This window comes from Sarcophilus harrisii, chromosome 2, assembly GCF_902635505.1.
Source record: "Sarcophilus harrisii chromosome 2, mSarHar1.11, whole genome shotgun sequence".
Classification (NCBI taxonomy): Eukaryota; Metazoa; Chordata; class Mammalia; order Dasyuromorphia; family Dasyuridae; genus Sarcophilus; species Sarcophilus harrisii.
The window spans coordinates 58,341,119-58,367,122 of NC_045427.1; the positions used below are offsets into that span (position 1 = coordinate 58,341,119).

Sequence of the window (26,004 nt, forward strand, 5' to 3'; positions counted from 1 at the left end):
AATCATTTTCTGTTTATTTTGCTTAAAATTATATAGGTACATGTTCTCTACCCCTGTGAAGTGTAAGCTCCATGAGAGCAAGAACTGTTATTTTTGCCTTTGTATTCCCATGACTTAGCAAGGTCTAAAACATGAATATATCTAGAACTTTTTTTTCTTAGTTTTTAGTCCCTAGTCAGACCATTTGAATTTTTCCTGTTAACTAGTCTCTATTTGGCCGTGTGTGTGTGTGTGTGTGTGTGTGTGTGTGTGTGTGTGTTTTCCTGGCTATTGTCTCCAATTTTTCAAACAAGAGCCTAGAAGACTTCCTTATTGCTGGTGGCTGGGCAAAGTCAAGGAGGAGGAAGTAGTTTTATCAACTGATGCTGAAGTATTGTTTATTGGATTTAGAGTCGGAGGTGGTGATTAGGGTCATGTAAGTGGTAAGCTGAAGGGCTGGCATCCAGCACTCACTTTGCTGCACCATGCTAACCTCACATTCCATACAGTCATAGTGGCAAGTCCTGACCACTCCTTTCAATGTCCCAACAAGATACATGTTCTGAAGGTACCACTTGAATTTTTTTTTTTCTGATCATTTCCCTTCCTTTCTCTCATTTAACTTGATCTTCCCTATGTGAAAATGTTGAGCATCAAGAGGAAAAGACTATTTGGTTTGTTCTATCCTCCCTACTTCTCATGGTGGCCACAGTCTTCAAACAAACCCACCTTCTTATCCCTCTCTTTTAGCCTTAGTTCAATTGTGAGGCCTTTCTGGTCCCCAGTTTCTTTTAATAGCTTCCCTCACACTTGAGTGGCTAACCTATGCAATATCATGCTTAGATCCACCTGTTTTTGGGAGAAGGAGGTTTTCTTTCCATGAGGGTGAGCAACTTCTCACACAGTTTCTGTTGAATATCACCTAAAATACTTGTTGATTGGAAGTAACTGTTGGTTCTATGTATGCTATTCATTAGGCAAACACGGAGCTAGAGTAAGAGCAATCTCTGCCTGAGAGAAGCATTTTATGGGTTGGGAGCTAAATCCAAGTAAACATAAGGGCCAGGCTAGTCTTCAGGCTACCAAAGCCCACATATGCTGCAATGAACAGGAAAATCAGTCATAGATGAGTCAATTCGGAGTGAAAGGAGGAAACTTGGGGATTACTCAAAAATTTGGCTCCTGTGTGACTTTACCTGCCTCACCAAAGCTTTGGTCTTTTTGTGGCAACTGCTTTTTTTTTTTTTTTTTTTTTTTTTTTTTTTTTTTAAACCTCTATCCTCCCTTGATCTGCTGGTATCATCTGGAGCTAGGGCAGACAGACTTTCCTCTGCCTCAGGAAACCATTTCCTATCTTTCAGTCTCAGTTTCCTCACCTGGGACTGATCTAATTGGTCTTTGATTTTTCTATCTAACAGCCTCTTCACTGATGCCTTTGCTTCTTCCCTCACTCATTCATGATAATTCCATTTCCAGATTCTTCTGAAAATAAAACAGGGGCTAAAAGGAGAGAGTTAATACTCTCAACTTTATGTACTTCCTTTCTTTTGTTTTTTTTTTTCCTCCTTTTATCTTTTTTTCCTTCTTTCTTAACTTCCCCTTCTCATTTATCTCTATTTTTATTCTCTTTCCTCTGAATATCTTAGACTTGCCAGTGACTAAAGATTGTGTTCAGGGCCAATGAATTTACAAAATATTCCAGATCCGTGTTATCAGCGCATACTCTGCCTACTGCTAATCTGCTTGCTAAACACTGAAGATTCTTATTCTGCTTTATTCATAACAAGTGCTTTGCCCTCATTGCTAATGTTCTTTTTTATTTTTAATACCCTTCTTTTAGTGAACAAGTTTATAAAAGTCCAGCTCCAGTTGTCAAAAATAGAAAGCATCAGACACAAGTGACAGGTACAGTTACAGAGTTTTAATTTCCTTTTTTAAACCAAAATCCTTAATTGGGTATTATAACTGATAGTAATACTCATGTATCTCTGCTCCCTTCCCTCAACAATGGCCTAACACCACTTCTGATCCCTGTCTGGGAGGATCATTTTTTTTCTTAAATTTTGTCTCTCTATTTGAGCAGCGGGGTGACTATATTAAAAAAACCCCTCTAGAATGTAGAGGATGAAACACTTCAGTACATCTGTGATGGGGGAGGAAAAACTCTTACAAATGCTAAGCCCTTTTTGTTATCATGGATGTGGATAAATATTGTGTTTTGTAATATCTCTTTTCAGATCCACTTGCATTGTGTTCGGATATAATCAGCAAAGAAGCCTCCATTTTTCAAGGAAGTGACAATTATCCTAAAACATTGAATTTCAGGTGTTCAGGTAATTTTTAAAAACAATTAACATAATTAACACAGTTCTAGTTATTTAGCTTTGTCTTTGCAGAGCTGCCAAATTTCAATTTTCTTCTTCAACATATAAAATAAATCTTCTCTTAGTCCCAAATTTAAAACGTTTTTTAAACACTGGTCTAAACTTATTTTTCTTGCCAATCCAAACTAATGTCTTCTTTCTTTCTGAGTATCACTGGTCACTTAGAAAACAACAAAAACAAAAAATCCAGCATAATATAATAGGAGCAGGAATTTCTCAAATACCTCCCTTCTCTCTGATATAAAGCCATGGAGAACTGATCATTTAGTTTTTCTGAGCCAATGAGTCAAAGAACAAGAGTTCATTTTACTTTTTTTTTTTTTTAATAACTGTCTTCTTTCTGATGTGTATAGCATAACTTTATTAAATAACAATTTAAAAAAAAAATTTGAGACCTAATATAAAGCAATATGTTCTGGATTGTTCTGTAAACACTTGAAGCACACATACAAAACTTTTATTATTTCTAGCAAATAGTGTAACAATGTATAGTAAACATTCAAATTTCTTTTTCTTTGGCATTTCAACATACTTCCCTTAATTTTTAGTCTGATCTCTCTCTTAAAACACTAGCTTCTCCCTCAAACTAATATTCTCTCAGCAGATTTCTTTGCCTCTTGTTTTTAGAGAAGATCAATACCATCCAGCATGAGTTTCTCTGCCTACCTTCATCACACCATAATATCTCATTGTCAATGTATCCATATTTCATCCCTCTCACAACAATTTCCTTTTTATCTTCTCTAAACATACATTTCCCTGTGTTCTGTACCCCACATTTTTCCTCATTTTCTAAAAACTCTTATAAGTGAAGCAATGTAATGAGGTAGAGAGAGCAGTCAGTAATTTGGAATCCTTAGAGTTGGAAGATGAGAATTCTAATCATACCTTTTCTTCCACCTGACTGCAACTTTGGAATGTCATGTATTTTCTTTCAGCCTGTTACTTTATCTTTAAAATGAAGGAATTAGATTCAGTAATCTCTGAGGTCTTTTTCAAATCTTAATATGCTGTAGTTCAGATCATTTCTTTCTTCTAGAATCTTCATTCTTTGTATACAATGTAAATTCCTTAAGGACAGAGACTTAAATTTTATCTTTGTCTTCTTGTTGCCTAGTTACATTGTCTAGTTTAGAACTGGTATTTCATGGATGGTAGAATGGATTGGATTGTCTTCAGATTCTATCCCTTCCATTTTCAAATATGTACAAGTCTGTGCTCTCTTTTGGGTTTGAAGGAAGGAAGAGAAATTTATTTGAACCTGCTACCCTTATTGCTTCCATTCAATCTCACACTTTTCTTTCACTATAAAAATTTTCAAATTTGTGGGTTTGCCTGCTATCTTCTTTTCTTAGCTACTCAGTCCCAAAGTAACTCTTTAAAATCTGCCTTCCTTCCCTAATGTTTCAAAGATTATCTTTGATATTTTTGCTAAAACCAGTGGCCTTTTCCCATTTCTCACCTTCTTCAACTCCTTTATAATAAAATCATTATTTAATGATTCCCTCCTACTTGAAACTCAAAAATTCAGAATCACAGAATTGGAAGGGATCTCTCAACATCTAGCTAATCTAATACTTATGTGGAACTCTTCCTTGACTTTAGTGACCCTTCTCAATAAATCATCACTAGTTGAGCTCATTTGGTTTCACTATTTCAACTCTAGAGAACCAGCATGCTCACACCTCTCAAATTTATATCCTGACTCATTTCACTCTAGACCTTTATTTTCATTTTTTCTATGAAAGTAATTTCCATCCTAAAACTGACAATCCTCATCAGGTACCAATCTTCAAAAATACAAAACAATAATAAGAACAGAACCAAGGTATACATAAAATGTTTCTATTCACATTTTGTTTAGCAAATGACAAATTTATTTTAAAAAGTAACAATTAGCCTTTTTGTTTACATACCCCCTTTTCCTTTCTATTTAAATATATTTCTGTATTTTTTTCATTTTAAAAAATTTGTAATCAGTATATATTATTCTTTTTATTTTTCTTTTACCTGTGAATCACTTTGCATGTTTTCCATATTTTTTAATGTTCTTCAAACTTATATTTTTTATGATGCAACATTATTTCATTCATGTAGGAAAGAAGGAAGGAAGGAAATATTTATTAAGCCCTTATTATGTTATGTATAGTGCTAAGTGCTTTACAAATATTGTTTCATTTGGTATATTACAATTTTTAAAAACATTCCCCACTTATACTCAATCTGACTCATTTCCAGTTTTTTGCTAGAACAAATAATGCTTTAAAAAATATTTCCATACAAATAATTCTCCTTCCCCATCAGTAGCAGTTTTAGTGTAGATCTCTAATGCAATTGCTAAATAACATTTATAAATCTCACCATATAATTCTAAGTAATTTTGCAAAAAGATTGTATCAATTCACAATTCCAGCAGCTATTTTCCTATGGCATTAACCACCATTGAATTTGAATTTGGAATAGTGTAATCTAAATCTATTGCTCATCTTTCAATGTACCATTGTCATAAAAAGCATTGAATTTTACTATTTATAAGAGTTTTTACTTTTTTAATGGGTATAAGGTAGTATCTCAGTTATTTTGAGTTTTTGTAATTATTAAATTGTTTGAACACTTTCTCAAGTAGTTATTGATAATTTGTGTTTTTCTTTTGAAAACTGCTTGTAAACTTAGGCAAGTTATTTTCCTTTTTCAGTCTCCAGCTTCTTTATCTATAAAATGAGGGGACTGGAATAGATTATCTCTACAGTCTCTTTCAGTTCTGATTGGTCTTTCTGCTTCTTTCCCAACTAATCAATGTCACATGATCAATTCTAAACTATGTTTCTAAAATACCACTTTTATCATGCTACTTGCTACTTAAGAACATATAATTTCCCATTTCCTCTTGCATCAGAATTAAACTCTGATTTTCAAGATCTCTCTATTATTTTTTCCTAGCTCCAACCCCATTCTAATCAACATTCTTCTCCTTCCAAAAATGCTATATATAAAATATATTCTTTTAATTCTTATCTTTCTGCTACTCCAATCTTTTAGTTATTATGAGAATTTAGCACTCATTTGGATTCTGGCTGTTTGATGTCTGTTTGCATTATTTTCCCAACTAGATTCTAGATGGCTATAATTATTTTATATTTATTATACATCTCTTCACAGCTTTAGGCATATAATAAGTATTCAGTAAATGTTGGTTAATTATCTACAAACATAACATATGGTCACATTCACTTGATAATAAACATAATTAAGTATCTGATTGGGCTATAGTTACTATCCTAATGATAATATTTTGCATTCAGATTTGTAATTAGCTATTTTATAACATCTGTATATCATTTTTTTTTAGGTTGCATAGAAGTAGGAAAATCCTTGAATAGCAGAAATTTTAGCAGGCTCTTGCACTCTTGCCCATTCCAATGTGATCGCCACAAAGTCATTCTGGAAGCTGAAGATAGATATAAAAGTGACCTAAGGAAATCACTTATCTTTAACAAAAGTAATTCAGCAGCTTTTAATTGTGTTTGTGATAAAATCTTTAGACTGGATTTAGCTTCAAAACTATGAATTACATTAAAGTTAAGGGGGAAAAGGTTATTGAAAAGAAAAATTATTTCTGAGCAGTTAAGGATTTTTAAAAAGCCCTGGAGGATAATTTTAGTCTCTTTGGATAGTTTTAAAATTCTTAACAACTTGCCTAGGGGCAGCTAGGTGGCACAATGGATAGAATACCAGCCCTGAAGTCAGGAGAACTTGAGTTCAGAGCTGGTCTCAGACACTTAACACTTCCTAGCTGTGTGATCCTGGACAAGTCACTTAACCCCAATTGCCTCAGAAAAAAATAAACAAAAAAACCCAACTTGCCTAAAGTTTTCAATGTAACATATAGATGTATATTAAATATGTATTTTACATATTTTACTCTGTAAAATTAACAAGTGATTGTTCATATGAATACTCTAACCATTTTCTAAATCTTATATTTTACAGAGATACTATTGACCCCATATAAGAAGAAAAGATTTGATGGTAATTCTTCTACACATGAAGAAAAAAAATAATTTTCAAGACAATTTACAAAGTAGGCTCTGAATTTTTAAAAATAAAATTAAGTTTTTCTATTTCAGATATATCTCTGGGGGAAAAAGAGCAGATAAATGATTTGAAGATATTTTCATGGACTTTAAGTTCATTTTCCTCATTTATAAATGTGAAAATTGTCCTAAATTGTGGCGACCGCGCTAGTACCCAGGACACCCCAGAATCAGCAGGAGTCAGGATAAGCAAAAGTCCTTAGTCTTTATTCTTGGTCTTTGGGGATAGAAGTGAACAGGATGGAAGCAGAATCTCCACAACCATCTTCTTCCTCCTCTACTGTTAAAGAGTGACTCTGGCTGTCTTACTCCACCCCTTAGTCCCTCCTACAATCCTCTGTATACACCAATCATTGAGCCAGCACAGGATAGTGGGAAGGACCATTTTCCAAGCATCTGCCCATATAGTATTGTTCAATCAGTAATTAGCCCTAAGTGCTTGAACCAATCTCAGTGTAAGGACTCAAGAGTTTCAGCCCTCTACACTAAATAATCTCTAAGATTATTTCTGGTTATGAATTTGTAAGTGATGAATTATAATGGCTTATGTTTACAAAACCAACAATTGAAGCCAGGTTTTCTGACTGTAAATCCAATGTTCTTACTTTCAATTACTCTGATCTCTTTCTTAAGCACCTTTTTTCTCTTTTTATGTATAGGTTCCTTTTCTTCCATCATGGTAATTAGAAAAATACTGTGAAGCTTTTATTATTTTGCTGTTTTCTAGATCCAGTAATTATATAATAACTACTATCATTGTAATGCCAGAGAAACTGAGCAAGATAGAGATTAGAGAGTATTTAATAATTTAATTAATGGGACCAAATGGATCCATGGTTTGGTCCCAGAGCTGAATGAGACTATTGTCTCCAATAATCCAACAAACAGTGAGAGTTCTCAATGACATATATACATATGTGGCTCAGACTTGGGGTGGATTGAGGCGGGGGCAGAATCAGGGTGCTGAGCAAGAACAGGACTTTGACAATCTGGTTCTGACATGGGGAGGAGGAACCCTGGAGATGGGGAGAGTCATCTTGATAAGACAGTATCTGACATTCCAGTAGCTTGGGATGGGGAGAAGCATTCTGATATTATAAACTATAAGATCTTTTATCCTTATCAAATATTCTGATAAAGAGGGAGGGGAGCTTTTGAAGGACTGAGCTTTTAGCTGAAGCAGAGAAACTGAGTCAGGACTTGGTCAGGATAATTAGGGAGACTGAGAACTATGGCATAACATGATAAGGAAAAAAATGCTAATTATAATTGCTGATATTCCTATAACACTCTACAGCGTCCAATGGACATTGTAAAGTACAATGTATCTTCCTCATGATAATTCTTTGATAGACATAGTACAAATATTATTATTCCCATATTGTAGATAAGGAAATTAAGACTCAGAGAAATTGTTCCTTGTTCTCAGTAACATAGCTAGAAAGTGGCAAGCTGGGACTAGAATCCAGTTTTTGCCAGATTCACACCTTAACATTTCATTATATTTATATGCCACATTTTATTCATCTGTTTGGTTACCAACATGGTTCATTATCTTTTGCCACAATAAAAAAGTGCTGCTATAAATATTTTTGTATATATGGGTCCTTTTCCTCTTTCTTTGATCTCTGGGTTATTTACCTCAGAGCTTTATTACTGGCTCAAAGGGTAGACCCAGTTTAATGAACTTTAGGAAGTAGTTTCAAATTGTATTCTAAAATGTAGTTTCATTAACAGTGTATTAGTTTTTCTTTTCTAACAATTTCTCATTATGATAATTCTGAGGTTAAACTTAAGAGTTGTTTCAGTTGGTCTTCTCTCATTATTGATTATTTGAAGCATTAATTCATGCTTGTTAACAATTTGCATTTTTTTCTTTTAAGAGCTACCAATTCTTCTCTTTTGACTAATTTTAAAGGAATGCTTCTGTTTCTTAAATATTTGTATAATTTCCTGTATGTCGAGGATATCAGATCTTTATCAGAGATAATTATAAAGATTATTTTTATGTAATCAAAATTGTTCATATTATTTCCTGAAATTCTCTCTGACTTTTGTTTAGTCAAGAATTCTTCCTCAGTCTATGGTTGTGAAAGGTCCCTATTCCTCTAATTTGTTTATGCTATGAACTTTGATAGCTAGTTCATGTATCCATTTGGAATTTATTGTGGTATATAGTGCATGATGTTCATCTTAACGGTTTTCTGTCAGACTACTTTCTAGTATCCTCAGTAGTTTTTAAATCAGTAATCCTTATTCTAAGAGGTTATAGCCCTTGCATTCATCAAATACTGTGTTGTTATGTTTGATTCCTTCTGGGGCTTGTATATTCAGTCTAAGAAAGCCCTCCCTCAGAAGATGGGGGGCGGGGAAAGTGTAGCTAGGTCCTCATTAATACACTAATGAATACATGAAGTGGTCATTGGGCTAAAGCTAATTATCCACATTTTACATAATTATGATTTCAAATATTTTGAATTCAAATATATGCAATCACTTCATAGGATTCATTTGCACTAATTGAAACCTAGCTGTATAAGTGGATACATGTTCTTGATTATGGTTGTGGATTATATTAGAGATGAACTTGCCCATAAAATAGGGGGAGATGGCAGAATAGATTAGAAAGCAGATTTCAACAATGTGTTGTTTACAACTGAACTATAAGGAATTATGTAGTTACATGAGGATCTGGAGCAGAATTTATGATTATTCAAGTGGACTTTTAAAAACAGGGATAGCAAAGTAAAGCAAATAAAAATAGATATGGTTAAAAGAAACAAAATAGGAAAACAACATAATGCTTACAACATATTCTTAAGCTATGTGACTAAGAGAATAGAGCCCTGATTGATTATATATTTTGTAGCCAAAGATGGAGAAGCTCTATACAGCCAGTTAAAACAAGACCTGAATCTGACTGTGGCTCGATCATGAGCTTCTTTTTTTAATTAATTTTTTCCCCCAGTTACATTTAAAAGAATTTTTTTACATTTGTTTTTAAAATTTTTGAGTTCCAGAGTCTTTCCCTTATCCTCAACCCTCGATAAAAATCTATATATGAAGTTATGCAAAACATTCCCATAAAGTCATGTTGTAAAAGAAAACAGATCTCCCATCCTAAAAAAAAAAAAAAAAAAAAAACCCAAACAAACAAAACAAAACAAAAAATTCAACCCTCAAGAAAAATACCATTAAAAAAAAAGAGAGAAAGAGAGGGTGCTTCAATGTATATTCAGATACAATCAGTTCCTTCTCTAGGTATGGATAGGATTTCTCATCATAAGTCCTTCAGAGTAGCTGTGGATCATTGTACATCTGAGAATAGCAAAGTCATTTACAACTGATCATCCCAGGACACTGCTATTATTTTATATACAGTACATTTCACTTTGCTTGAGTTCATGGAGGACTTTCTAGTTTTTTTGTGAGAACATCCTACTTATCATTTCCCATAGAACAATGACATTCCATCATAATTGCATACCACAGTTTATTCATTCCCCAATTGATAGGCATCCTCTCAATTTCCTTTTTTTTTTTTTTTTTGCCCTGAGAAGAGAGCTGCTTTATTTTTGTACATATAGGTCCTTTTCTAGTTTTAAAAAATCTCTTTTGGGACTCAAGCTTAATAGTGGTATTGTTAGGTCAAAAGATATGCATGAATTTATAGCCCTTTAGGCTTTGATCATTTATCAAGCGGGACATGGCAATCATAAACTTCTAATTGCAAAATTTAGACTTAAATTGAAGAAAGTAGGGGAAACTATGAGATTGTTTTGGTCTGACCTAAATAACATCCCTTATGAATATGAAGTGGAAGTGAAGAATAGATCTAAGGAATTAGATTTGGTAGAGTGCCTGAAGAATTATGGCAGAGGATCACAATATTGTATAGGAAGCAAAAATTTAAAAAAAAAATCTGAAAGAGAAAGCAAAACGGTTATTTGGTCAGGCTTTTCCAGTACCTAAGAAGGAAAGAGAAAGGAAAAGATATACTACATGCAGAATTTCAGAGAATTGCAAAGAGAGAGAATGAGCAGTGCAAAGAAAGAAGAAAACAATAGAATGGGAAAGGCAAGAGATCTCTTTGAGGAAATTAACATAACTAGGGAATGTTTCATGCAAAAATGGGCAGGATAAAGACAAAAATGGTAGAGATTAAGAAGTGGAAATAATATGCAGAAGAACCTAACAAGAATCTTATATCTTATTATCTTTATTCCTTCTTCTGAAAACTGCCTGTTTATATCATCTGATAATTTATCAATTGGGAAATGACTATATTTTTATATATTTTACTTAGTTATGTTTATCTTTGAGAAATGAGGCCTTTATCAGAGAAACTTGCTGCAGGAAAAAATCTTCCCCCTCACATTTACTATTTTCCCTCTAATCCTGGATGTCTTGTTTATGCAAAAACTTTCAAATTTAAGGTAATTAGTATTATCCATTTTATTTCCCATAATGTTCTATCTCTTGTCATAAATTCTTCCCTTATCCATAGATCTGACAGATAAATTATTCCATACTCCGCTGATTTTCTTATTACCCCTTATGTCTAAATCATGTTCTCATTTTGACCTTATCTTGGTATCTGGTGTGAGATCTGTTATCTAGTTTCTGCCAGTTGTTTTCCAAGCAATTTTTGTCATATGATGACTTCTTATCCCCAAAGCTTGGTTCTTTGGAATTATTTTCTTATTTAAGCTTTTATGCCCATTTTTCTATTTGACCAATTCTGCTTTGTAAGGAGTTCCCTTACTATTTTTAATGCCTTTTTTTTTTTTTATTTTTATCATTAGGGCAATTCTGTTTTTTAAGGTATTATTTTCTTCAGCATTTTTTGTGCTTCTTTAGCAAAGTTGTTATTTTTTCATAATTTTCTTAACATCATTCTCATTTCTTTCCCTCCCCCATTTGTTTTACAACTCCTCACTTTTATTAACTCTTCAAAGGAATTTTTGTTATTCTTGGGTGTTAGGAATACAATGTGTAACTTTGCTTTAAGTCTGGTAGACCTTTTCTTCTCTTCTTGTGAGAGGATGATGGTGATTCAAAGAGACGGAGACCTCCCCACTGAAAGGCCAGCATTATCTGACCTCTCTCCTCTTCCCTCTGCCTCCAAATTATTTTCCCAGTCCACAAGCAATACCTGTGTCTGTAAAGGCTGCTTTGCAATTCCTTCAGATGTTATGATCCACAGCTGTGGAGGCTCTCGGAGAATTGATCCGCCCCTTACAGTGCAGTTAGGGATGGTTTTTAACACTTGGCTCCAATTAGCATTTTTTTTTTTTTTTTTTTTTTTTTGAGGCTTGCTTTATAGCTGTTTTCATATTGTTGTCTTCTTCTGAGTTTGACTTAGTCTTCCCTGTTTATATTAAAGTTGAGCTCTACTTACCTGGGGTAATGAGTTCCTGTCCCAAGCTTCAGACTTTTTTGTACTGCTGTTTTCAGAGCTAATCCTGGGGTTCTGCAAGTTTTTAGTGTTTCCAAAGTGATGTGATTCAGGGAGAGGTGTGGTCCTTCTCCTGGTTTATATTTTGGTCTTCACCCAGGAAGAACCCCTGCTCCCTGCACACAAATTCTAGTGCTGTCTTCTGCCTTGGAACAGTGATCAGGTTCCTTGCTCCCTTGTGAAAGACCACAAGCATCCTTTCCTTGAAACTGTGACCCATCACTACATATGGGCAATCGAGTTATCAGTCAGCACCAGGTGCATCCAGTGCCAGTAGAAGATCCTCTGTAATCTCTTTCTGACCAGTTGGCTGGCTCCCTTATCTCTGGGATGAGAGCTCCTGAAGCCGCTGCTGCTCTTGCAATGGCCTCCAAGGTTCACTGCTAAGGTTACTGCTACGTTCTGGGCTGACTCCCTCCCTCATGCCACAGACATCTCCTGTGGACTTCCTACTTGTCTTAGGCAAGAGAAATGTTTCATCTGATCTTTTGTTGCTCCTGCCACTCCAAAATTCAACTTGAGGTGTTATTTTAAAGTTGTTTGGAGTAGTGTGTTGGGAGAGTTCATCTGAGTGGCTGCCTCTTTTCTACCTTCTTGCAGTTATTTCCTTAATATTGGTTATTATCATATGTCTTTTACTTACCATGAAGACTACAGGGGAGGTAACCTAGTGTCCCAGGTTTCTTGTGGATTTTGTGGCCACAGTGAAACCACTTAGACTAGCTCTTTTACCTACCTTTTGGAGGAGAAATTGTGAGACATCTTACTATGTGACAAGAACATCTTTAGGTCTTTTAGTTATATTTATAGTGAAAATTTAGACTTATGACTCTTCTACCATTGGATAAAAATCTCATTTATAGTGCCAAAAGTTAAGCAGTTAATATTTGTAATAATTATTTTTCTGTTGTTTATGTCTTTAATGAAAGCATAAAAGAACCATAAGAACCAAAAGCCATTTTAAAGTTTTTGCATGTTTCATGGGTTCTTGGTCTTGTCAGTGGCACCGTAGTTGAATCTTTCTAATTCAGTACTCATCAGAGCTTGCAATGAGCTAGCATAACCTACTGTGATCCAGCTATAGGGGAGTGAAGAAGATTCTGAACTCAGAGTCAAGAAGATCTGGGTTCAAATCCAACCCTGACACAACTAATGGTGAGACTAAGGGCAAGTTACTGAATCTCCATGAGCTTGTTTTCTCATTTGTAAAATGGGGATGGTATTCTGTAGTACCCATTTCACAGGATTGTTATTAATTGTTTACTTGAATTGAGAAAGATTTTCAAAACAATTTAATTTTTGAGTAACCTGTTTTTACATAGTGATCATTGTGACAACATTCATTCAGCCATTTCAGTTCATATTGGTTTCCTGCTGGGTCCATGGTGCTATGTGGAATGTTAGATAGTTTTCTACTCTCCAAATTATTGACTAAGCGTATGTGAGAGTAATAATTCAGACCTTGAATTACTAAGAGTGCCAGGTTTCATTTCAGGAAGGAACTTCCCATGTTGGGGTACATCTTGCTCATTAAATATTAGTCATAAATTCTACAAACTGTATAAAAGACTAACAAATATATTTCCAATTGATTACAGAGAAATGAAGATTTTAAAGAAAGTTATCTGAAGAATAAGATATCTTTTTTGTGGAAAAAAGAAGATGGGAAATCACTGAAATCCAATTTTGTGATCCAGTTCAGTTTTTAAAGGCTGAACAGTTGTAGTTATTGAATGTGCCTATACTATGTATATTTCTGGCTCTGATAGAATTTAAATATTTTTCCTCCCAAATAAATTAAATTAAACTTTGAAAAGTCTTTTAAGTGCTTACTAGATAAAACGTTATGCCTCTGTCTAAATATGTAGTTAGAAACTGCTACTCTTTTATAATTTTATCATTTCTAGTTCTCTCAGTCTCATTTTCTATCAGTTTCTTCATTCTTTAAAACAGTGAATTTATTTTGTTTATCTCCAAACAAAGAACTTGTAACTATGAGCATAAATTATGTAGAGGCTATTGATTAAGAAAGCCTCAATGGATAGACTGCTGGGTTTGGAGTCAGGAAGACCTGAGTTCAAATCTAGTCTTATTTACTAGTGACTGTAGACAAGTCACTTATCCTCTATTTGCCTTAATTCAGTGGAAAAAGAAATGGCAAACCACTCTAATATCTTTGCTAAGAAAACCCCATGCTAAGATGACAAGAAAAAATAATGTTAAATGTTGGAAGGGATGTGGGAAAACTGGGACACTAATGCATAGTTGGTGGAGTTGTGAACTGAACCATCCATTATGGAGAGCAGTTTGGAACTATGCCCACAGGGCTATCAAACTACATATTTTGATCCAGCAGTGAGTCTACTGGGTCTTGTCCCACAAAGATCATAAAAAAGGGAAAGGAGCTGACTGTAGATCACAACATAGTATTTTCACTCTTTTTGTTTATTTGCATTTTGTTTTCTTTCTCATTTTTTTCCTTTTTGATATTTTTCTTGTGCAGCATGAAAATTATGGAAATATGTATAGAAGAATTGCACATATTTAATATATATTGGATCACTTGCCATCTAGGGGAGGTAGGTTGGGGAAAGGGAGGGAAAAATTTGGAACACAAAGTTTTGCAACAGTGAATGTTGAAAATTATCCATGCATATGCTTTGAAAATAAAAAGCTTTAATAAAAAAAAGAATGTAAAAACTATTTTTACATGTATTTGGAAAAAATAAAATACTTTTAAAAATTTTTTAAAAAGCAAACATCATGGACAGTATGATCCACAGGGTCACAGAAAGTTGGACACAACTGAATGACTGAACAATAACATATCTACAAAATACTATCTATGCTATCAGATTTGATGGATTTCTTGCCTGATTTGACTGATCTACTGGGGCCTTAGTTCTATAGTCACATTACTAAATTCTGTCCTAATGGAGCCTTATTCTTAAGAGAATGGATTAAATTTTTCTAGAATTCTTTATTTCATTGCTCCCATCCCAGAATTTGGAGGGGAAAGCTTTTAAAATAAAGCTTAGATATGGTTAATTTTTAGGGTCTTCCTTAAAAGAGATTAATAGAGCCTCTTCTAGAAAAAGCCTCTTTGTAAAATAGATACTTGGTAGAGACAACATAAATGTTATGTTATCTTCTATATCACAAAAGGAGTGGTTAAAATACAAAAGAATCAAATGCACATGAACAAATACTTCAAATATGTCTCAAAAATTCATCACTTCTGTCATACTCTACTGAAAGATCAAAATTGTGGAACTGAATAGCCATTTCACATTTACATCTGATAAGTACCATCTAAAAACTTTCAGGATCTGTTTTCTTGAGCTTTCTTGGCCCTTACATCCTAGAAGTAGTCATTGCTCCCAAGAATGTGTTGCAAAAAATTATCTGTTTGGCATTCAACTGCCAACATTATGTAAATGATCCTCTTGGGATCACTATGACCACTAGTGTTCAGGAAAAGACACAGACCAAAAGAGATAGCCGGGAACTAAAGCCAAGTCTTGTTCTGTCTTAGGCCTTCTTAGAATATTGTTGATGCTTTTTGAGGGCAGTTACCATTGCTGAGGGGGAGAATTAGACGGGCCTCTTTCCTTCTCTAGTGCTTGAAATTTAAGAGACGGCTGGTGTTTTCTGTGTCCCAGCAAAGAGGTTACTTCAAAAGAGGGAACAGTGTTACCTCATACAACCTACATGGGGGTTGGGGGAAATCTTTTCCTGACTCATTCTACAATCATCTTTTATATATCCTCAAATAAAGGATCCACTACACAGCATTGGTAGTGAGTATATGATGCTCAGCAAGGGATGGTTCACTAGAAAGGACCCAGACTTGGTAAACCTTCATTCCTTTCCAGGTGATACTCCTAAATCCCAGATTTTTTTCTACATGCCCCTTAAACCTCTTTACCCTTGAAATTTGCTTCACTCCTTTAATTTTCCCATTGAATATGCCTTCTACTGCAGGGCTTAATTAATGGTTCCTCCTAAAATCTCCATTTTAAGGAGACATCCACATCAGCCATATCTTCTTTACTCTCCCAAATGCACTTCTATCTGGATTTTGACTACCAGACCCTCGCGGCTTTTCAACTTCCTTTTCATTGTTATTTCCCCTACCGAGAGTATAATATAAGTCCCTTGTAATCAGGAACCATCTTTATACTTATATTTGTATTGCCATAGTGTATTAAAATAGTACCTACCACATAGTAAGCACTTAATAAGTGATTCTGGACTTGACTTAGGCTCTCCCACAGCATGCCCCTTGCCACTATTGTTGTTATGAGGGACGATGTTTAGGATGGTACAATATGGGGAATGTATTCAGAACAGATAATATAAAAACAAGAGATACCACTACACGTTTTTAAAATGAATTGCCTCGTATTTGAATAAATTTGCTATCATATTAATTTCACTATTATGATCATACTCCTCAAGAACAGGGACTATCTTTTGTCTTTCTTTGTATTTCTAACACTTAGCACAGTGCCTGATACATAGTACATGCTGAGAGATTTATTGATTATGAGATGATAGTCAAATAACTCACCTTCTCTGAATCTGATTCATCTATAAATAAGAGAATTAGTTTGCATGAGATCTAAATTCTTTCAGAGATTAGATTGTATGAGATCTAAATTCTTTTCCAACTCTAAAATCCTATGACTATTTTCCATTTTACACTTTCCAGGAACCCAAAGCCCAGAAAAAGTGATTTGTCAAAAGTCAGGAAGCAACTATGACAGTGAAGCTTTCTCAACTTGGTAGTACCTCCTTGAACTTGTCTTTAATGGTAACCCATCAACTCTTCAATCAATCCACATGCATTTATCTATTGCCTACCATGTACTGAGGACTTAAGAATGAAACAATTTCTACTCCAGAGAAGTTAGTGTGATGGAGGAGACAAGTACATTTAAACATGATAGTGCATCAATATAAAGTTTACAAATATATGCAAAATAGTTAAATATTGATAAGGAAATCACTAACAGTTGGGTGATCAATAAAGGCCTCCTGCAGAAGATGGTGCTTGATGTGGATATTAGAGGAAGAGAAAGACTCTGAATATGGAAGGTGTGCATTCCAGCAAAGTGGAATCCTTCTGTCATGTTTAAATGTACTTGTCTCCCCCATTACACCAACATCTATGGAGTGGAAATTGTTACATTCAAATGGTGGTCAGGATGGCTTACTGGATGTAAGTGAAAATAATATCCAATAAGGATAGAAAAATAAAATGAGACCAAGCTGTTTAGAGCTTTATGAGTTAAACAAAGGAGTTTATTTTTTTCTTCCCTAGAGGCAATAGAAAAGCATTAGAGTTGAGTGAAGAGTCACATATTCAAAGCTGCACTTAAGGAAAATTGCTTTTGTAGCAACGTGTAGGGTAAACTGCAGAGGAGAAAGCATTAAGGCAGGAGACCACTTGGGCAAAGTGATTCAAGTCTGAACTAAGGTGTGTGAATAGAGAGAGGTTCAGATGTGAAAAATGTTGTGAAGGCAAAAATGGGAAGATTTGGTTGGTTAGGGGAGCATAAGGATGCAAGAAAAATGTCAAGATGATGCACCTGGGAGATGGGGAGGATGATGGTGCCTTCAATAGATGTAGGAAAGTCTAGAGACTTTGAGACCAGGGTCACCTGCATACTCCCAAGAAGCATGAAACCCCATCCTCAAGACTATTTTTGCAATGTGTTTGCTTAATGCAGTCCCCTTTGTGGACAGGATAAGTCTGTCTCCAGGAATGTGTAACGGAGAACCTTGTTTTTGACTTGGGAGCATGTACAGGTATCTCAGGTACATTTTTTGGTCTATTTACTGAGTGTCAAAGATGGGAACATTTTTGATTGGCTGCTAAGCTGGAACTCAGATTCACTCTTCTTTCCTCTTTCACTGTATTTAAGAATGGAAGATAAACTGTTACAGACTTTCAACTGTTGTTCAGAGGAGCAGATTCCTTCATTAGGTATGCTCAAAGACAAACTTATCAAATATCTCCATCAGGGACTGGTCTGTCCTTGATTAGTCCTCCATTACATAATCATTAATTCATAACTGGGGGGAAATGTGCTTTTAGTCCTAGCTTACTTACACAGATAATCAAGATTGACAGTATTAGAGGAGAATTTTTTATAGGTATATTAATATTTATTTAATATTTATAGTATTTATTTATATATATTTAGTATTTATATTAATACTTTTTTCTGGAAAACAAGAAATATTAGTTTTGAGTATATATGTGTAGATATTTTGCTATATCTGTTGATACAGATATAGGTTTGAAAACGTGATTTTAGAAATAATAATAAAACAGGTATTTTCCCTTCTTAAGGCCTTAACTTTAATATACTAAGTTAAATTTTTTTTGATTGTTGTTTTAAAGCAGGGTGAAAGGAGAAAATGTCGCTACCTGAAAACATACCAGGAATGTGAATTCTTTTACTTACATAAACAGCATTTTATGTCCCTCATTAACACTACTTCTAAAACCAGTCTGTTCTGTCTCCTATGCCCTTCAATTAGAGGAATAAATCTTGACTAAATAGCTATTAGCAAGTGGAGAGGTGGCATTTTGACCTAGAGTTTGAAGGATAGATAGTATTTCAATATAATAATTATCTTACACTTACATAGCAAGTTAAAATTTTTAGAGTACCTTATTCCACCAACCCTATGTGGTATGGGTAGAAAATGAAAAATTAAGGCATTTCAGATGGAAAAAGTACTGGTTGTATTTAAAACTCAGGGTTTCCCTTTCCCAGAGTTCAGAAAAGCCTCAGGTAACAGGGTAATCCTAGTTCCTTAGAGGGTGAAATATGTAGAGAAGAAAAGTATAGGATAAAAGAATAAATATCATTTCAGATCAAGGCCTTGAAGGCAAGGCTGAAAGTTCTATGTCATTTAAGTAATGGAGAGCCATGGAAAAACTGGTTTTTAACCAGATCATGTTACGATTGAAACTTACAAGAGAGGTCATTATTATAAGAGAAATAGTGTTCTATCCCTCTATCCATAATACCAGCTATACATAGAGCTCTGGCTTATAGGTAAGATGGGGTAAATGTTTTGTTTTAAATAAATAGAATGCTATCTCCTTCCCTTGAAATAATTAATAGGAAAGCTAGTAGTTGACATGATTAGATGTATTATTTGCCTAAATATAGAATGGTGTCCTTGAAGAGGCATTTTGAGAAGTTGAAAATCAGGAATCAGGAAACCAAAGTTCTCACCCCATATCTTTCTCTACTAGCTGTGCAATAATGTACGTCATGTTTTTCAGTCATTTTCAATTGTATTCAACTCTTTGTGACCCGATCTGGGGTTTTCTTGGCAAAAAGACTGAAGTGGTTTGTCATTTCCTTTTCCAGCTCATTTTACAGATGAGAAAACTAAGGCAGAGTTAAGTGACTTGGGGAGGGCCATGTAGCTAATATGTATCAGGCCGGATTTGAACTTAGGAAGATGAGTCCTCTTGACTCCAGGCCTGGCACTCCATCCACTTCACCCACCCAACTGCTCTAAAATAAACATATTAACTGCCTACTATATGCCAGATATTATGCTAAGTGCTGAGAATGCAAAGAAAAGTAAAAGTCTCTGTCTTTGTGGAACTCACAATTTAATGGAGGTGTCAATGTTCAATCAAGCAGTATACATACACAAAAGGCACTAGAATTAAATGAATCAAAAGAGGCTTCCTTTACTGTTCTGTAAGAAATGACCAACAGGATGATTTCAGAAAGGCCTGGAGAGACTTACACGAACTGATGCTGAGTGAAATGAGCAGAACCAGGAGATCATTATATACTTCAACAACAATACTATATGATGACCAGTTCTGATGGACCAGGCCATCCTCAGCAACGAGATCAACCAAATCATTTCTAATGGAGCAGTAATGAACTGAACCAGCTACGCCCAGAGAAAGAACTCTGGGTGATGACTAAAAACCATTACATTGAATTCCCAATCCCTATATTTATGCCCACCTGCATTTTTGATTTCCTTCACAAGCTAATTGTACAATATTTCAGAGTCTGATTCTTTTTATACAGCAAAATAACATTTTGGTCATGTATACTTATTGTGTATCTAATTTATATTTTAATGTATTTAATATCTACTGGTCATCCTGCCATCTAGGGGAGAGGGTGGGGGGTAAGAGTGAAAAATTGGAACAAGAGGTTTGGCAATTGTTAATGCTGTAAAGTTACCCATGCATTTAACCTGTAAATAAAAGGCTATTAAATTAAAAAAAGAAAAGAAAAGAAAAGAAAAAAATTAAAAAAAAAAACAAACAGATACCAGAATGTTTATTAAAAAAAAAAAAAAAAGGCTTCCTATAGAAAATGAAATTTTGGCTGGAACTTAAAAGAAACTAAGGAAGCCTGGAGACAGAGTGGAGAAAGGTAAACACTTGAGACAAGGGAGATAGCTAGAGAAAATGCCCAGAATCAGGAGGTGGGATGTCTTTATTTTAGGAATAGCAAGGAGGCCAATGTCAATTGACTTGAACAATATTGGGTGGAAAGGCAGTGAAAAGCTCAAGGAGATTGAAAAGATAAGAGTGGGACAGATTATAAAGGACTTTGATGGCCAAACAGAAGATTTTATAATCCAGGATTGACTTAAAGCCATTGGAGTTTATTGAGGGGTGGTGCTGTGTGACATGATCAAACCTGGACTTAGTGAAGATCACTGTGTCAGCTGAGTTGCTGACAGATGAAAATGGGGAGATAGCAGGCTATTGCAATAGTCCAGGTATGAGTTGAAGAGTACATCAGACATTAAAGCAGTGGCAAAGAAGAGGAGACATATACAAGAAATATTAAAGGTAAAATCGACAGTATTTTGCAACAGATTATATATGGTGTTGTGGGGGGGAAGGAGGTGAGAATTAAGAGTTGAGTAGTCAAAAATGACAGGCTAGATGAGAAGATTTGGGGATCATTTGAATCTGCAGGAACGGACAGGATCACCAAGTACAGAGGGAGAAGACAAATTAACCTTGTGAGATACCCTTGGCAAACAAGGGTGATCCAGCAAAGGTGATCAAGAAGGAAAGGCAAAGAGAAGGAAAACTAGGAGAGAGCAGCATCACAAAAAGCAAGAGTGAAAAAAGGGTGAGTGACAATGCCAAAAGTTGCAGAGAGGCCAAGAAGGATAAGGATTGAGAAAAGGTCATTCGATCTGGCAATCCAGAGATTTCGGGCAACTTTGGAGAGAGTTGTTGGCCAAAGGGTGAGGTCAGAAGCCAGCCCATGGGAAGCTAAGAATGCAGTCACAGTAATTGGGAGGGACAGGACAGGACAGCAGACTCAAAGGAGGATCTCCCGATAATGTGGCCTGTCTTGCAGGCAGTAGAGAATCTGATAGTAGACCTGGAGTTTCAGAGAAAGCCATCTCCCAAACGGAACAGGAAGGCAATTAATCCACATTTGTGAAACAGGCATGACCACACCCACAGGATCTACCTCACTGGCTGTTGTGAAACTCAAGATGACTTACTGAAAGCCCTTTGCAAAATAAACGTCTAAAAAAGCCCCATATAAATGTCACTAGTGGGTTGATTGAAGAACTCATCAAATTAATCAGGGACCCCAATTATCTTTACTCCTTACACAAAGAGCCCTGGATTTTGAGTCAGATGATTTGAACAAAGCTATTCTTGGCTTTCTCACTGGCCCCTTGTGATACTGAGTAAGTCCTTCCCCCTTTCCTGGGCCTGGCCCTTTCCAGCTCCTGGGTTCGTCCCTTTCACTGCTCCTGGACTTGTTTCCCCATTTGCAAAAATGAAGGGTTTTGGATGATCTGTTCTCTTAGATCCCTCTGAGCTCTGAATTCTGGGAACAATATGTTATCCCAAGTCCCTTGCGAGCCCCGGCACCCTGTGGCTGACTTTGCGCGGTCACGGAAGGCCCTGGGATTGAAGGATGCTCTGCCAGGATGAGGGAGCCTGGCCGGGTACCAGACGAGGGCTCAGGAGGTCGTGGCTGCCGTGCTCCTTCAGGCCTGGCGGGGGCGCTGCCGCGCTCCTCAGACTCAGGGCGGCTCCTCGCGGTGTCACAGAGGCAAGCCTTCGGCTGCTTAGCTGTTTCCGTCACTGCCTGACAGCAAGCCGCCCGCCCTACTGTCCTCACTTGTTTTGCCAGGCTGTTCGTGGAGGCGGACGTTTAGACAGACAGCTGATTTGGCAGAGGGCGGCGGCCACGGCGGCCCGCAGAGGGGTGAGGTAATTCAGTGTTGAGAACCGGCTTATCTGCGGTCACCCGTCCGGCGCGGGGTCCTCGGCGGGCCCGAGGGAAGGCCCTCTTTGTGGCTGCAGTTGGCAAGATGGCGCCGGTGGGGGTGGAGAAGAAGCTGCTGTTGGGGCCCGAAGGAAACGGGACCCCGGGCGCCGGGGATTTGCCCAGCGAGGAGGACGAGGGGCAGAACCTGTGGTGAGTGAAGGAGCGACGGACTGAGTGAGGAGGGGCCGAACCTGGCCGGGGCGCCGGGGCCGGGGCCGGGCGGGGCGGGGCAGCAGATCCAGCCGGGATGGTGGAGCAGCCTCCGCCCGCGTCCCCCGGCTCCGCGCTGAGGGGCCGGGGCCCTGGGCCCCCTTTGCACTTCTCTGTTGGTCCTGTTTCTCCCTCCCGGAGTCGGGAAGGCTGGCGGTCCGGTCCCGTCGCTGACAGCGGTGGTGTGACCCCGCGCGAGTCCCTTGCCCCGGCTCGCCTCGCTTGTTCCCATCTGCGAAGTGGGGATGGCGGTAGCCCCTCCTTCCTAGAGCTGTTGTGAGCCCCAGAGGGACACGTTTGCAAACCTCTTTGCGAGAAACACTGGCGCTCGCGCTCAGACGCTTGCTCCGTGCCCCCCGTCTTCGAGTTCCCAAGATCAGCCTTTGCACCTTTTCTCCTACCCCCCCCCCCCCCCCCCCGGTGTTAGCAGAAGCATGGGGCACTCTCCCACTTTTTCCTCGCGAGGTGCCCAGAGTGGGTGTTCCCAGGGCGACACGGCGAGCAAAGCCAGGGATTGCCGCATCCCCTCTGCCCGCCCCGCCCCCACATCGGGGGGTCCCAGAGACTTTGGGGTCCGGGGCAAGGCCTGGGGAGAGGGAGGGCAGAGGCTGACCGCTGTGCCCCGTCTGCCGCAGGTCCTCCATCCTGAGCGAGGTGTCCACCCGGTCCAGGTCCAAGTTACCAGCAGGGAAAAACATCCTCGTCTTTGGTAAGTGCTGTCTCACCAGGGCTGGGAAAGGCTGGCCGAGGTCCCGCCGGGAGGCAGCCCTGGAAAACTGGAGAACATCTGAGGAGTTGAATTTGGCCGAAAAGGAAGCGCTAAGAACCCACTGGGCTTTTGTGACATTGCCCCACGTGTTTATTGTTAGACTTTGGAACTTCCCTGTTTTAGCTGATTTAATATGGTTAGGTTTTAAGCTGACCCTACTTCCCCTTCTCCTCCCCTCCCCCACTTCATTCCGCGTTTTTGCAGTTGCCTTTTTGGGGGGTGTATTTTAAATACTCTGATTTTCTGGTCTGGTCACTAAAGTCAGGAGAGGAGTAACAAAGTGAGTCGGCTCTATTCAGCAATCAGTTGGTTAAGTACCTGCAAGCAAGGCAAAAAAAAAAGCCACAACCAAACAAAAACAAAACAAACCGTCCTCGGCTCTTAAGTAGTTCATTCTTAATGGGAAGACAGCATGCAAACAACTATGTTCCAACCAGATATATACAGGATAAATTGGAGATAATTATAGAGTATGCTTGAGACATGTAGTTTTGCTTAGCCCTATAATTATTTTCATTAGTTTCCCAGCCTTCATAGTGCTGGTGAAGAAGATACTCTAAAGTTGAAACCCAGTGTTGTGTTCTATCCTACCACAGACTGAATTTTCTGTTAATGACGGTTGACTGTCACACTCAGACTTTATTATTTAAATACTAAAAGTTTTAAGGTTGTCATTTTATTTTCTCTTGTAACTGTTTTCTTTGTAATAGTCCATCTTAACATATTTGCTGGTAAGTGATTGACCCCAAAGTAGTTCTTTGATGGCTTCATTTGCCTCGTTTACAAATTGTAAATGGAGTCAAATTCATCTATTTTTCACGTAAAAGAATGGGTTACAACTTGGATCATTACTATGGAGAACTAGGTATAACTTGAGTATAGGAAGCAGTGTGATGTAAAAAAAAAGAGCATTTGAATTAGAAATCAGAAAGCGATTTTAAACTCATTTCTTCCATTCTGGTTAGATAGTATGTATCCTTATGTTACAAATCACATTCCCCAAGCCTTAGTTTTCTTATATGCAAGCGTAAAAGGCTGGGTCTTGTAATCATTGATGTTCTAAGTTTAAAATTCTTAAGTCTAAAATACGTAAATAAATCTGCGATGTTATTAATGTGAATGTTTCTTTCAAGAGAGTTCACTATGGAGTTGGGGGTTTACCCTTTATGCTGAAGGACTTTCCTCATTCTTTGCTGATATGAAGATGTCAGTGGAGGACATGAACTGTTCTTTAGGTCCTACTTTTTGTCAATTGGCCAGCTCCTTTATGATTATAGAATTCTCTGATGATATCCTATACTCCAGTTATTTTTATAGTTCCTTATTTGTCACATTTTTGCCATGTCTAAATCACGTCCTGGTAAAATATAACATTTGTAACATAAGTTTGAGTTCTGTGCTGTGAATTTAACTTTTTAACAGGGTTTTATTATATAAAAATATATGTATCAATGTGGAAGCTATATCTATTTCAGAATATCAGCATGGTTTCTGTGTACTGAATACTTAAGTTTTTCTTATTTATAGGTGAAGATGGTTCAGGAAAAACAACACTCTTGGCTAAATTACAAGGAGCAGAGCACAGCAAAAAAGGAAGAGGTTTAGAATATCTATATCTTAACATTCATGATGAAGATAGAGATGGTAAGTTGCTCAAACCTATCATAAATAAAGCATTTTAGGTGCTCAGTATGTGCAAGTGCTGTTCTGAAGGCTGGGAATGCAAATAAAAGCAAGTCATTTTCAAGGAACTCGCACTCTAATTGTGGGAAAATAGACTAGGGACTGGCCTGGCTATTGCATTGGTATAGGAAGCTTCCCTGTGGGAAAACTTACTTTCCCAATACAGATGAGCATGTTTTAGAGAGTTCCCTAGAAGTATCAAACATGCAACCCATAATTCCCCTGAGGGCAGCCTAAATCAGATTAAAATGTCATTGAAAAATATTGAACAAAATAAAATAAAATGTAGATCCTGTTGATATATGGTTTTCTAAGGCGGTATGCATCCCACAGGACCCCATTTAGATTTAGTGGGCCCCATTTCTATTTGAGAACACTGATAAGTTAAGTGACTTGCCCAGAGTCCCATGGTCACTATGCATTGAGCCAGGGCTTCAACTTAAGTCTTTTGTTCAACACTAGTTATCCACTTACCTTTGGGGAAAGGAGAGTTCAGGTGCAAATGAAGAATTCTAAAGGTTTAAGAGTGAGTCAGATGGCAGATCCAGGATCCTTAGGACATAACAGTAGGTCAGATGACAATGCCAAGGAGAGCATAGAAGTGGGACAGATAAGAAAGCCTGGTGATCCCCCATCTCACTAGAAAAATTGGAGTTATCTAAATAGTGTGAGCAGTCACCCTTTTGGGTGACTTTGGAGCCCATGAAGAAGAGATCGTTTCCATTTTGAGGAACCATGAAAGGATACCTAAAGAATGTAGCATTTAAGCTGGGCCTTGAATGGTAGATAGAAATTCAGTAGGTAGAATTTGTTTGGGGAATGAAGGGCTCTTCCAGTTGTGGGGGCATAATGTGAGCCAATGTATAAAGATGGGAAAGTGTGAGGGTAGGATTAAAAATACCAAAGTAATGCATTTGGCTTGCAGTATAGACTGTGAGGGAGAGAATTCAATTTATTTTAAATAGTGCTCCTTCTGTCCTTTGAAAAAATATTATAAAAAACAAAATACATCTGCCTATGTTTGCAGACTTTTATTTAATAATAGAAATTAAAACTTAAGTTCATTTAACATTTAACATGTATGGGACTACCTACCATCTGGGCACGG

The 26,004-nt window shown here is 37.1% G+C and overlaps 2 protein-coding genes across 6 annotated transcripts in view; both read left to right on the top strand.

The window, feature by feature from the left end:
* The window catches only part of TERB1 (telomere repeat binding bouquet formation protein 1), a 46,451-nt gene extending 32,885 nt beyond the window's left edge, over nucleotides 1-13,566 (top strand). For 4 of the 5 annotated variants that reach the window (XM_012540291.3, XM_031950325.1, XM_031950324.1 and 1 more), the window contains 5 exons: nucleotides 1,820-1,884; nucleotides 2,217-2,312; nucleotides 5,713-5,862; nucleotides 6,354-6,444; nucleotides 13,514-13,566. In XM_012540291.3, the coding sequence (XP_012395745.1) occupies nucleotides 1,820-1,884; nucleotides 2,217-2,312; nucleotides 5,713-5,862; nucleotides 6,354-6,424 (382 nt within the window). In that variant the 3' untranslated portion in view covers nucleotides 6,425-6,444; nucleotides 13,514-13,566. The remainder of the gene's footprint in view (nucleotides 1-1,819; nucleotides 1,885-2,216; nucleotides 2,313-5,712; nucleotides 5,863-6,353; nucleotides 6,445-13,513) is intronic. The other variant, XM_031950326.1, reaches the window with a different exon arrangement.
* Nucleotides 13,567-22,128: 8,562 nt separating this feature from the next.
* The window catches only part of DYNC1LI2 (dynein cytoplasmic 1 light intermediate chain 2), a 55,115-nt gene continuing 51,239 nt past the window's right edge, over nucleotides 22,129-26,004 (top strand). Inside the window, exons 1-3 of the mRNA XM_003758388.4 lie at nucleotides 22,129-22,384; nucleotides 23,080-23,153; nucleotides 24,741-24,857. Of these exons, the coding sequence (XP_003758436.1) occupies nucleotides 22,278-22,384; nucleotides 23,080-23,153; nucleotides 24,741-24,857 (298 nt within the window). The 5' untranslated portion in view covers nucleotides 22,129-22,277. The remainder of the gene's footprint in view (nucleotides 22,385-23,079; nucleotides 23,154-24,740; nucleotides 24,858-26,004) is intronic.